The 14,783-nt window shown below is 39.4% G+C and overlaps 1 protein-coding gene across 1 annotated transcript in view; it reads right to left on the bottom strand.

Annotated features, from left to right (window-relative positions):
• The window catches only part of LOC119726446, a 40,030-nt gene extending 32,580 nt beyond the window's left edge, over window positions 1-7,450 (bottom strand). The window contains exon 1 of the mRNA XM_038198103.1: window positions 6,501-7,450. Coding sequence (XP_038054031.1) covers window positions 6,501-6,658 — 158 coding nt within the window. The 5' untranslated portion in view covers window positions 6,659-7,450. The remainder of the gene's footprint in view (window positions 1-6,500) is intronic.
• Window positions 7,451-14,783: the final 7,333 nt, after the last annotated feature.

Raw genomic sequence — 14,783 nt, 5'->3', positions numbered from 1 at the left:
CATGAACTTTCGATCCGGAAGAATCTTTCTCAATGGCAAAACAAGTTCTTTTGATTTCCTACAGTCCTCTGCGTCTATGTTGTTGAACAGAAAGTATGTTATGGTCCTCCCACAACCCCATCCCCCAATACGAAATATCAACCGTGTCTTGGCAAAGTGCGTACTGTAAGGACAGGAAGTTGGGCCCCTAGGGTAGTAGATTCCGCTCAGGTGTATGCTCCTTATCCAAGAGGAAGCCTACATCCTTGAACTCGGCACAGACACAACAATCTCAAACCACCGCAGGGAGCCGGAGAGGAAATTGTAATCTACACAGAAACTCTAGCCAGGGCCTGCGAGAGCCGATAGAAGTTTCGATTTAGACTTCGGTGAGTTCACTCGGCTTGTTACTGAACACGATGCAGGCAGGTTTGACAAGCTATATAGGTCTTGGATGTTTCTGGGAAACATTTTCTGGTCTACGCTTATTCGAAGCTGCTGTAACGAATCGTTGGTCAATTTATTGTCGAACGTGACAAACTATGAAGTGAACACTTTATGCAATGTATTTTTTTTTATTTAATGCTTGAAAATGCAGCTTTGTGTCCCAGGTAGGCTAACCATATTTTTCAATTTCGTTTTGTCCTTTTCAGGGGTATTTTGGTGCCTTTATGGTTTTTATGCTAATGCAAATTTCCATATTCATGAGCAGATGTGTGATGTCATTTCATGCAGAAACCACAATGTCACAGCTATTTCAGCACCAAAAAGTTGCCATAAGTCTGAATATTTCGCCATCGTAAGTTTTCATTTCTTTGGTGATTCATTTGCTTTTCTCACTTTCCAATGAATGCATTTTGGGTTCACAATTTGTAATAGGAAACACCTAAACTGAACAGTGTCTTCCTGAAATGACATCACAGCAACAGCGCTCTCGTTTGTCTGGAAAAGTATGGGCAATATGAATATTTAAAGAAGTGTACTTTTCATTAAAATTATTAAAAAAGGATGTCAAACAGTTTTCATATATTTAAGAGGAGTAGAAAGTTGCACAAAATATGTTCCCAAGAAAAAATTCACTTCATGGCCCCTTTAAAGGTAATTCCATCGCTCTTATATGGTGAAACAACACTGTACTGGCCAAATTGCTTTCCACAAATGTTCGCATTGTTTATAAAAATTACTATAGCTTAATTACTAAACATGAATTTGTTCAATTGCAAACCCCCCCCCTGACCTTTCCCATCGTTTACACTATTTGTTTTTAGATATTAAAGTGAAACAATCTTTTCGATTGCTTGAACGTTCAATATTGGAGTTCAGGTCACCATTTGCCCTTATAGACATGTGTATATTTATCTCTTGGTTTATATCCCAAAAGGAAACTCGTCAAATGTGCAGAATGGGCAGGTGGAACACCGAACTTGCTTCTTACAAGACACTCCATAAAAAAATGAACTTTATGGTTTAGCGGAAGATATAGGCCTACTAAAAATAAAAACACGTTACAGAGCTTAATTTATTCCAGCCTCGCAAACCGGAAAAGGGAAGCAAAACGTCAAACATCTCATAAACCAGCGGAAGACATAGATCATGTAAAAGCTATAGAACTGTAATCTTTAAATACCCAGGAGATTTAAATGAATGATTACAAAAGCCCTAAACTATTCAAGGAAATTGCCCTTCAAAGATACAAAAAAGGGTAGGCCCTACTATAGTTCAATACCAAAAGAAACTTTGAGAGGAAAACTGATAAGAGCGTTGCTTTGAATCCGCCGATAGACATGGAGCCTCAAGTTGTCACTTTTGGAAAGAATTAGCGGATAAGACGCCCAAAGAAGTCCTCCCGTCTTAAAGATATAACGGCCAAGGGTTCAAAACTCGGCCTAACTTATCCTAACATCTACCCCGAAATGTCAGCCAAACATGCTCGATTCTTCTCGTTGTTGAAAAAACCACACACACAAAGCGTGACTTCTAAAAGTGAACTATCCGCAGGATCTCGAAACTAAGACTAATAGAAGTTGTGACAAACTGTCTGTCACGGTCAATTGAGATCAGAGGGTTTAAACTCGCATATTGGTTAGGAGATATGGATTATGAAGACGTTCCCGCCCACTGGGAGGAAGGATGACTAGTGGGCCGTGTCAAACGCGCGACCCTTAGGCGCTCCCCTTGTATCATCAAGTCATTTATTGAAAACACTGGTTAGTTAGCTAATAGTACAGAACTGGAATTGAAAAGCTCTCAGCTGTGCTGTATAGGCCTACAGTTCATAACTATAGCTAGGCTATCAGTACCCGCAAATTTGTTTTCGTTGGTGTCGTCACTTAAGGTCATTTAATTCCGAAAACATATGTAGAAAAACAATTAATTAAACTGAGAGGGCACGGCCGAGGTTTAGCGTTATTTATTTATACAGGCCGGTGCCAAAAAAAACCCCGAAACCCAAGTATCGGGGCTACTGTTTTATTGAAGTTCTGCATGTAGCACTTTCAAATCTAGGATATAAAAGCCCAATTCATCAGCTTTCTTTTAGTTTAAAAATCATACAAATCACTCATGTACTTTTCAAGTTACGGAATTTTAAACACAACCACCGTTTTAAGGTTCTGTCCACGGATCACAAAAAGGTGTGCGTTCTTTCAGCAAAACGAAAACAATTCACACACATCCCTATGTGATTTCTTTTCGTTTTGTTGAAAGAACACTGATCTTTTTTGTGATCCGTGGACAGAACCTTAAAACGGTGGTTGTGTTTAAAATTCTGTAACTTGAAAAGCACCTGAGTGATTTGAATGATTCTTGTACTAAAAGGAAGCTTAAGAATTGGGCTTTCATATCCTAGATTTTTAAAATGCTACATGTAGAACTACCCTAAAACAATGGTCCCAACATTTTGGTTTTTTTTTACTCACCCTGTACTGGCCTTTCAACTATGACATCTGTATTTTGAATTTCGTGTTTTTATGTATACATACATGTATTTTTTTCCTTTACATATTAATAATACCTTTATCTTTTATTTATCACAATAGGCAAGTATCGAAGAATGGATATCGAGTGAATGGTCACAGATTGTTCCAGCTTTTAGATGTCACAGCTACATTGTTGCTATAATTTTAGAATATCGAGAAACCAATGCGTGGGGAATGAGTTGACTGCTGTACGCGTTCCGCTCCCCATAATATCTCGATCGCGCACTCTAGAGACTAACATGTCCCCTACAGGTGGGGATGTACAATTTCACTGATTCAAATAGGAAATAGGATCATTCATTGAATTATTCCAGATTAAAGGTTTTTCCATTGCGATTAAGTAAGTATGTACTATATAGTTTGTATAAAAAAATGATACATTTAGAGAAAACAAAATATTAAAAATACTAGCTGCCATTTTGTTTAATAATAACTTATATACGCTTACAGAATGAATATTTTCTCAACACAATACCGTTTTCCAATTTCATGTGGACACCTACATCCAGATATATACCGCCCTGAATCCTTCAAAATCCTCTTTGCCAAAGTGGAGGAATTTGGCGGATTGAGGTTACATGGCAAAAGTGCGTTACTGATTTCGTAGGATGCACTTTGTCAAGGTCTTGGGCCGGACCTTGTGTTGTTTTTGCTCAGCTATTCATAAATATAGGCCTGGATTTTGCTTGAAATCCTCCGTACTGCTCCAGGATGTCACTGGCCAAGCCTCAACATATTGACAGTCACTGCCGCAGGATTTGGCAGGATTCAGGCAGTGGTCAAGAAATAATGGAGGAATTTGCAGGATTGAGGCTATATGCTATTTTCCATGAGGCCAATTATAGTATTTTGCAGGATTGAGGCTACATCCTAGCAAAAAGGCCTAGGGAGTTTAGGTAAATTTGAAAGGGATGATATGTCAATGTGGTATAATTTTCAGCAAAGTGGATGAAAGGAGATTAAAATGACAGCAATATCTCATCTGGCCAACTACCTATTGTTCTTTGCCAATCAATATTGAGTTGGAACAACCAAAACATTATGCTCCAATGATTACGTAAACGAGTTACATAATCAATGAATCATTGGTTGAAAAGTAATCATTTTTAAGCGTATAAAACAAAATATGAGCTAGTATTTCTTATGTATATTTTTTTTGAAGACCACTAACCGAGAATTCATAGAAATATCGTTTAAGAAAATTAACCTATGTTTACCTATATATTCCAAAATTGTTTTGCATTTTGAGGCAATAAAGCAAACTTTATTGTGTTTGCCTTTAATAATCCGTTGTATCTGAAATAATGAATTACCACGTCACCTGTCTTCCTTTATGTTACGATATGTAAAGGGATCCGTGTGTGATTGTGTATGTGTGGTGAAGAACGGTTTCCTAAAGAATATGGGACTTCAAATCCTCTCCCTTTTGTGCTAAATTTGCCCATTTTCTCTCATCCGGTGTAAGCGGAAGCATGCTCCCTAAAGATCCTGGGAGTTTGATGTCGACCAGATGTGAATCATTTTGAAGGAAAAAAAATATCATCTTTAAAGCGAACGGACTCCATGTACATGTACAAAATCTCAACTAACAGCCCAAAACTTCACATCATTATATCAACGCAGTATGAATCATCTGTATGCGACCAAGGCATAAACTCCGTTGCTTGATGCATGGGGAGCGTTCCCCGTGTGCGTGAACTGCCATAACGAGCAACAGGGAAGTGCAAATTAAACTCTAGTTGAACAAAGTTCACGTATGCCTAGGCCTTTGGAGTCAGATCACTTACTTTGTTTATATGCGAGAACTAACGCAGACCTCGTCTAAAGGCTCCCAAGTTTTCATATAAAAGGAAGCTTCATCATGGAAAGAATTTTGTGGCAAAGAGATGATTACAAAGTGCAGTGGTTGTGGATCTTATTGTGGCACCACCTTTTTTGGGGGGTATAATTGCGAGTGCAGTTCCACCTTCCCAATCATAGGCCCCACTTAGACTTATAGCCATCGATTAGGCCAACCACACGTGCACAACTAATTGAATGGGAGTGTTCTATATAAGGTGGGTGCGGACATCCAGGAACTGCTAAATTTCCTTGTCTGGTTCCGAGTTTTATTTTCTTAAAATTGAAAGGGTCGCGAGTCCGGGCTATCGATGAAAACTGACGTCTAATCCAATTGGTGACTTCATCGGCTGACGAAAGTGGCCGATATAACTGAAAGATACAACCCCAGAGCTTAAAGCGAAACGAATAGCAATGGCTAGGAACAAATGCTACTTAAAGGCCCAAAGGATCACTTATATAGTTGCTTTTGATGCATTTTGTTCGTTTCCAATAGTAACACCACTCAAAATCCAAAGAAAGCGTTCAAAACCTGACCTGTTCAAGTTTCGGCTCAGTGCATACTACACTCTTCGAGAAAACAGTAAAAACAACAACTTCATGATCACTCGGAAAACCGACTCCGTCATTAAAGCTCTATTATTCCAAAAATATCAGTCAACAACTAATTCGCTGGAAGTTACCTCCATTGTTTGTTTGTGTGTTTGTTTTCTAAATGACAGCAAGCCAGGTGGAATAATTTCACTGCGTGTTTATAGTACGAGTGTGACTTTTTAATCCGAGTACGATTTTTGAAATAATTCGATAGGTATACTTTGGGGGGTAATTGCAAACGATCTTGTTTTCCCGATACGGAAATAATTAATATTAATCGCAACAGGAATACATTGTATTTATATTCTTTTATATGCTCATATCGAACCAACAGTAGGTAAATAAATATATGTAAGTACTACATGGGGTATAAAAAAATATAACACGGTTAGTTCCGAACACTGTAACTAGGACCCGAGTTCTGGAGCACACTGGGTTTTGATTACACGAATGGCATTAGCAATACCTGCTGGTGTTGTATTCTTTAAAAATAAATGTCACTAGTTGTATGTCACTAGTTGTTGGTTAGACACGAAGTTGTCCATAAGAAGTCTTCCTATAATGTCAGGGAACAGCGCGTTGCCGAGACTGACTTCTTAAAACGAATTTCAATGTGCTAATATTCGTTTAAAAAATGTCTGTTCAACCACTCCTTTACCGAAGCTGCTGTAATGACACCAAGTACTGCCTTCTTTACTTTAAATAAAACTTTTTTTCTCAAACTAGCAAAATTTACATTTTTCGCTCCTTTTTTAAAATTCCTTTTTCGCTGATAACTTTATTTATTATTCGCGCTCACTGATAACTTTATTAAGGGTTAATCCAATGTTTCATAAAAGCTTTTAAGTCTGAAGGAAACCAGATGATCCTCTACAAATAATCCTGTAATTCGCTTAGGGAAACTTAAACCCTTGCTCACCTGTCAATTCACTTGTAGGTATAAGCCTAGTTGTGAAAATGGATGACCATGAATGAACGAAACACCTGAACGACAGATAATGACGCAATGGACGATACTGATCTCATGTAGACTGACAATTAACAGCTTAGATTTGTTACACATTTTGCCGAGAAGAAGTCTGGAATATGTCTAGGTAAGGCGTTACTCACCTGATGATGGCCCTGCAGACACCAGGTAACCCCGGGTGGATTTGCTGCGGGTGTCTGGCGGATGCGAGCCCCGCTAGGCCCAGGCAGAGCAACGGCAAGATCCAGCTCCTGAGCGGCCAAGGCAACCTCTGATGCGACACAACCACTCCCCACGACATCTCCGTGTTATAAGTCCGTCCGTATCGAACCCTCCTCACAACGTATGATGAAGGGAAAAAATACCTCCTTTGTTGATGTTACATGCACAGTCCGGTCAATCAAGCCAGTATCATGTTCCACTCGTACTTTTCTCGGAATGTACTCTTTCACATGTTCAGTTGAAGCAAATTAGTTCTTAATGCTGTAAAGTGCCGCGGAAGTAAGCACTTATAAGCAACGTACCACACTCGGGCCACTGCACCTAGAGGTTTTTACAGCGTGTAACTAGCAAAGCCTGTGCATACATGTAGGCTATTCCTCGTGTATCAGGGAATAGACTTAGCTGCCATCACGCAAAGGAAGTTACTCCCGACTCGGCCTGTGGCTATGTACCCTAGCTATCCAGGGGTCCGTATACTTTATACCCCGTAGAAGCAGGTCCTGCTTTTGCTGGGTGCAAGGTTTGCGGTGAAGGAAAGGCTGGCTCAAACTTGTCAGAGGGGTGTGGTTAAAAGAACAACGCATTTTGCCAATCAAAACGAGGAGTGCGCACACGCACCATAAGTACAAACGTAATTGCGCTGTGAGAGTCCCTCCGGTTTTTTTTTGTACATAAATATTGTGTGGCGAGTCACGAGACTCAATTTTGTATATAATGCCGGAGTGGATCAACCAACGTGCCTAAGAGATAAAGTTAACAGTTCATTAGACATCTGTTGTAAGAAATTGATACCAAAAAGCTGGTTCTTTTTTCTCAAAATATTTGTCGAGTCCATCATACCACAATCACATTGTAACAACGTTGGCGTCGTCCTTTGTTCAAAGCAAAGAGAAAGTCGTGCTCAGTGGCCGACTGACAGGTGCATTACTTTGAGAGCAAACAATAGGAACGGAGGGCCGCGGCCTACATTTTCCATTGTTTTCTTGCATTCTCCATTAACCTAGATCCGCCACTGTTATGTCCTTTTTTGCATCCGAGGATAAATTAAAGATCAGATTGAAGTACTCGGGAACAACTATTGTCATCACAACAATACGCCAGTCGTAACATTCCAAAGTCGTTCTCTTTATTGCAATTAACTCGACAGAAACACCCGCATTGTGTTCACTGAATGCAAAGTATGTGCGAGCGCGGACCAAATGCATGGCGCTGATTGGGCATTTTCTTCTGGTCACGATAATATGCTCTTCATTTACTTGCATGTCAATGTTTTGTTTTGTGTAGAAAGAGGTCATTTTGCATTGCAGTCCAAGTCCAGGACGGGCACTTCATGATGAAGGCCCTGATCTGCACAGTTCAAGAATGTTGCCATTTTACGCCAATCCCTTCAAACCCGTAACCTTCCCGCTTTAAACATTTAATTTCCTGATTACTCGCATTAGTTTTTAAATGATGAGAAGAGAACGACTTAAACGCTGCTGAGCAAAATATAATATTGCTTAGCATTTTTCAGCCGGAAACCAGTCACAAGCAATACACATTGCATGACATTTTAGCTGGTACGTAACCGAATTTTGCTGTTAAGCAATTTGTTTCAGTGTCTGGCATGGCCAAACTTGTGATCATTGGCTCCATGAAATGATTCTCCTAATATTTGCTTGTACCCAACGCCCAATCAGGGAACTGGGAAGGGCTAATCTCCTTCACAAACTTTTGTGAAGGAAGCACAGGCGCGCAAAGTATTGTGGGGAGCTAACTGCCTCTATCCAATGCACGTACACTCTGTGCGCACGTGTCACACGCTTGCGGACGAGTTGACCCGTGATATATTGTTAAAACAAATTCTATGCAATGAGTGCTCGAAGAAATTACGTCATGCATCCAGAAGAAATTAACCCTGTTTGGGCGGTGGGAACCAACAAACTCTTAATAGGCCATTTTTCTGGGCGAGTGAGGGCGCTGTATCAATATTGTCTGGGTACCAACGCTTGAAAAATCCCGTTTATTGAAACAATTAATAACTTTACTTGAATCTAAATATTACAGATTGAGCAAATGTATTTTGGGGACTTTGCAGTGTTTAAATCACGTCGATAACCTCTATTTTCCAAATAAGGTCATTATAGCGCCCTCACTCGTTCAAGAATAAGGCCTATTAAATTGTTAAATTGTGATATGGGCCTATGTGGCTTTGTGAAACTCTTGTTGGTCAGACGTTTCTTCGTCACCGAATAGTTTCTGCCAAGCAGTGGTTGGCAAACTATGGACGTACGACCACCATTGCAAAAGAAAAGAATACGCCCCCCCCCAAAAAAAAAACGTAACAAAACAAAACAAAACAAACAAAACAAAAACAAAAACAAAAACACCCCCCGCCCAAAAAAACCCCAACAAAACAAAAACAACAAAATTAAACTGTGTATTATTGCGTAAGCATTCTCAACAAAGGAGTCTATAGTAACCATACTGTAAGTGCTTAAAATTGCCATTTCGCGGAAAATCTGTTGTCAGCGTCGGTTGAAAGTTTTGAAGAAAAAAAATGATGTCTGCCAATGCGAAACGGCGCACAATAGTAGTACATAATATACATGTAGTTACAACCACTAGAGCTGAAAAGATACACATGTTTGCCTACACATTTATGAGGGGAATGGTGGAGAAAAACAGAAGGAACCTGATGCCTTAATGCATCAGCTAGTGCATTCTATTAGAGGTGGCGTGTACTATTATATTCAGTCACTTACACAGAGCAAGTAAGTTCCTTGCTTTATGATGCCCCTTTATACGCCACTTCCGGTTTCGATGCCCGGTTTCGAAGTCAATGCCAGGCTGGCATATGGATTGTGTTTTCAGCTTTAACATGAAACACGTGGAGCCTGCGAATTGCTTCCGAGTGACGACAGACTTGTCCGATGTGCTATAGCGCCCTCTGTTGGAACTGATTCATTTTGGTCAGACCGGTACTTTTTAGCACACTCGCAAAAAGACACCAAAAAAATGACACAATTATATACTGATTTCAGAAGATCTTAAGTCATATAGGATCATGGCATACATAGGATCATTTGCATTTATCCCAAAAGTAACAAAAACCGAATTATAATCAATAAGTCTACTTTGAATAGACTAAACACCCTGTGAATTCACTCCGTCTGACTTGCTGTCATTTAGACGAAATCGAAAAAAAATGTTTATCGGACATTTTCAATGAACACTCAATTGACTGATTCCGGGAATTAAAAAGTCCTACCGACGAATTGTATTTCCTGATGACGAGCAGAGCATACTGTTCGAAACGTCGAGTTAGACCAACTGGTTCTTCTCAGAACCACACAACTCACAAAGGGGTAACATTTACATGGTGTTACAGCAAACCTTCCATTCATTAAAATGGCTTTCGTTATCGAAAGGTTAACGTGCATGTTTTCTCCCACTGTTTTCTCGAATAGTGTAATATTCACCGAGCTGAAACTTCAACAGGTCAGGTTTTGTACATTCTTCGTTGTATCTGGAGTGGTGTCATTATTTGAAACGAACAAAATGCATGAAAAGCAAAATGATCCTTATATGTCTTTGAAGACTTATCAGTCAATGGATATATACTCATCTGGTAAAGACAACAAAAAATAATCATTAACGAATTAAGTGCAATGCTTACATCAGTCAACGGCAGGATGTAGCCTGTTATCTGTTATCCCGACAATAATGTTTTATCCTTGCACAATTATTAATCAGATGATGTATAATTTTGTCAATACTCAATACACTAATAAGATATCTCCTGATTGGAATATTTTGACTGTCTACATTTGTTTCTGCACGACGAATTCACAATGCTATTTGTGTGTGTAAATCGTGCTGGCGTAAACTGCCTAAATGTTACAGTGTATGCCAGACTTAGTTGTTTCGATATTAACTGGGTGTCGTTGTTTTAGCTGTAGGCCTATTGTGAATTGGTATAGTTATTGGTTAGTCCCTGCAAACATTCAATGAAGCTGTAAACACACACTAACTTCCCTACCTGCATAAAATGTGGATCTGCGTGGGGTGGGGGCGTTAGAATGTGCGGAAAAAGGGGGGGGGGGAGAAACGAAGTGCGAAGTCATATTGCTGTTAATAATGCACATTTAACAAAATGGACGTCCGCAAGGGTGTCAATGGGGGTAAATTGGGAATATGCTAGAGAAAGTACAAGGATTTTGAGAGCGGGGTGGAGGAGGAACACCCCCCCCCCCCCTGGTAGCTACGCCACTATGATAGCTTGATTGTATTAAATTGCTAAACACAAGTTTTGGAGTGAGTTATGCCAATATTCGCTGTAAGATTGCCTATGTGCCACCGTTTTCATGGATATTCAACAAACAATAAATTAGGGAAAACAGGTCTTATTTTCTGATTTATGTAGATTATGTTCATTGGTGCATGTCTGATGGCGCCGACCATGGGCTTCATGAGTTGGCCATTTTTGTCGAGTTTCGTAAATGTATTTCATTAATTGTTAACTGATGAATGGGATGGGACCAGACTATTTGTGCGGGCATAATGCAGCCTTATTTTACTGTCATTTTCTTGTTTACTTTGGCCTTATCATTAGGGAATGCTTATTTACAAAATTGTCAATTATTCATTGAAGCAGACTGGAATTAATCAGTAATTAACTTGCTTTCATTTCTCTTCGCAAATAAAAAAAACCCCGAGATTTTACCTCACTTTTCAATTCAATATGGCCGACTCGTGCATAAGGCCCATGTAATAGCCACGACAAATCCGGACTGGGGCAGTGCATGGTGGTTGATACCGGGGCAGACACGAGTAGCACGTGATGGCTAACCCAACGATCTCGTGTAAGGTCAGTAACCTAAATGTGATCGAGTACCTGTTATCCTTGATGAAATGCGGGTGCCCTGCAGGTGTATGCCATGATGGATAAACATTAATGACCGAATAACAGCTAGGCTAGGGCCTTTATGTAACACAGTAAGACAGTAAGAGAGATCCTTAGTTAGAGCTGTGTTAAAAACTCCTGGAGGGCAAGGCATGCATTGACATCATAATGAGTAAACATTTATGAACGGATGATACCTACGCAAGAAATTATGAAAATAAGACAGATGTTAGAATTTAAGTTAGAGTTGGTGTTCATAAATAAATAAATAAATAAATAACAAATAAATAAATTCAGTTGGAAAGTTCCACAAAGAAATTGACTGGGTCGTGGCTTGAACATGCGACCTCTTGACTCAGAGAGCAATATGCACTAGAACATTTTTGTTCCAAAATCATGAACACTTGAGCCTCTTGACAGGAAACTGAGGCAGCTGAGGTTAATCTTTGCATCAACACAAGGTGAAGCGCAAGTACATGAGGTGTTAGGAAGTTGCCAGTTACGTATCACATGGGGTACTTGAAGCACATGGGGTGACAGTCGACTTAACCTCAGGTGTTACAACTGATAATGTAGTAACCAACTGATAACGTATCACCAACCGATAATGCCAAACAAATTGACCGATACTGTATCATTAACCGATAATGTAACAAAAAAATGACGGATAATGTGGTAAATGTTACTACACTATCAGTCAATTTTTGTTGCATTATCGGTTAGGACCGATACTGTAACAGCAATGTACAGATAGTGTAGTGCATTTTACTACGCTATCGGTCAATTTTGTGTTACATTATCAATTAGTGTTACAGTTTCGGTCAATTTGTGTGACATTATCGGTTGGTGATACATTATCCGTTGGTTACTACATTATCAGTTGTAACACTCAGGTGTGTGTTTAACCCGACGTTGACACTTCACGTGCATCAATATAAAGGGTCATTGCGTTTACGTGGCGATATTATTTGAACGGATCGAGTAATTTCAGTTTTTTTGTCATCTAAAAGTAGCTTATGAAATTGTCTTTCCAGTCATTATTATTTTTGTTGCTACATGTTGTCCTAAATATGAAATATATTTTTGGGGTTTGGGTTCCGCTTTTTTTTTACTCACCCTGTATATCTAGTTTTCTTTTACACTGTGAAAAAAAAACAGGAAAAGCTATTTATGGATAACTAATTTATGTGTCATCCATTGCACAAATTGAATAAACATTCAAATGCTGTCATTTTCTCTTGGGGAGCCCTTCCTTTAAAATGATGGCAAGGTATAAGAATTTAAATTAAGTTAAATGAAAATGACATAATTGTGTATGTTATCAAGAAAAAAATAACCGTCAAATTGAAGCCACAGTTAGCAATTGCAACAGAACGAAAAATAAACTTTCTTTAACAAACTTTTAATTGCATTACCATTAAACTGTCAGATGTACATGGGGAACATTAGCGGAATATTCTAGCTTAATGGAAATGTATGGAATAGGTTATATAACTCTCTAAAAAAATACATCTTTTCAAGATTATGCGAAGGTGCAGTTTAATATCTTATTTTTCAAACTGCATGTGATAACCATCAACCTAAATATTATATATTTAGCAATTGTTGGCTGTGATGTGGGATATTACGTTTTTGAACACCCGAGGGGCGCATAGCACCCGAGACGAAGACGAGGGTGATATGCACCCCGAGGGTATTCAACTGACGTCACATCCCACATCACAACATTCAACAATTGTTTTGTTATTCCTCTGTCTTGGATTCTTTGATTTTTGATGTAAAAATCACGAAAACAAATAGCAGTAAACACAACACCCATGACGATCGAAGTCAACTCACATGCATGTCGCGTGCTCGAATCAGGTGATCGTCTGCTAGTTCGCTGCTCCCTCTAATGTGTGAAAACATGGTGAAAAAAACGTGGGTACCAACGATATAGGCGTTTCACACGTACGTAGCGTACACGTGTACATGGTATCTCACGGGGAGTGTGCCATGACTTTTTATAAACTTAACACGTGATCGTTCTAGGCCACTTCATATACAGTATTCAAGACAGAGGTATAACAATTGGTGTATCGATATTGAATATAACATAATGAGTAACGTCGTGATAGTATATGTGCTTATTCATTTTTTTATTTGGTTTATCGGGATTGCATTTAATACTACTAAACAAAAACTAATCTTTAATATTTTATTTTATTTTATTATATTGTGTTACGAGCGAATTTGTGACTTGCACTTTATTATTATTCGTAATTGCGATTTAAATGTGGGTCAATCGTGATTACATCGTATTGCTACACAGAGAATGAATTTGGTATTCATAACGAAACAGTGATTCCACTCAATAAACTTCACATTGACTTATCAAATTTCGATTGAATACACTGGTACACAGTAATTGGACTTCCGTCTTCAGTCCGCCTTGAGCCCGCCGCACACGGGAGCTACGTACTGAGCAAAAACTTATTCGAGGCCATTGACTCAGCACGTAGCTCAGGTTGACCGCACACGATGTGTTTTTGGCCTCGCGAGGCGAAATGAATCAAACGGGAGAAATTTGCCTCACGGCCTCGCGAGGCAGAAAACCAGCAAAAAAAATCACCGCACACGTTGAGGTACATGCTTTGCAAACGGCCTCGAATAACTTTGCTCAGCACGTAGATATCGTGCGCGACGGGCTTTAAGGTATCTGCATCTGTAAGCTAAATGCACAATCGCCTATGGTGGGGTTATCGCGTGCAGGTAACGCTGTAATGGTGCTGACTGGTAATTAACCTATCACGTCGAATCGCGTCAACGTAGCTTGTGAAATATTGTCCTATAACATGATATACAAATGGACGCGGAACTCGCACAATCTGAGACAGACAAAACTTAACGTCCAAAATTCCATAAAGTTTCATAAGGGGCGCGACTATTACTCGGAAACGGCGATAGGTCAAATTCATTTTGAAGTGCGCATGATAGTATCTTGTCTAGTTGGGTTTTGAAGGTCGATATTGAATACCTGTTACTTTGGTAAGTTACAGGTATCCAGACGTGTGCCAAGATGATGGAAAGGTTTTATGAGAGGGTTTGGTTATATAACACAAACTAGCGCTATAAAACAATGCATACCTGCACAAGTTAATAACCTAGCAAGTGCAGTAGGCGTGGCCTGCAGTACGCACTCGTGCACGGTGAATGCCATTGGAATCTACCATTTTCTCTATTATTGGTTTCAATGCTTTGTCCGTCTCTTCACCCATTTCAGCTTTATATCGATACTACTGTCGACTTTGAAGGTTTGCCAGCCTTTAAATCAGTGAAA

This window comes from Patiria miniata, unplaced genomic scaffold, assembly GCF_015706575.1.
Source record: "Patiria miniata isolate m_02_andy unplaced genomic scaffold, ASM1570657v1 HiC_scaffold_2, whole genome shotgun sequence".
Classification (NCBI taxonomy): Eukaryota; Metazoa; Echinodermata; class Asteroidea; order Valvatida; family Asterinidae; genus Patiria; species Patiria miniata.
The sequence above is the reverse complement of the archived record's forward strand: the minus strand, read 5'-3'. Positions and strand labels throughout refer to the sequence as shown.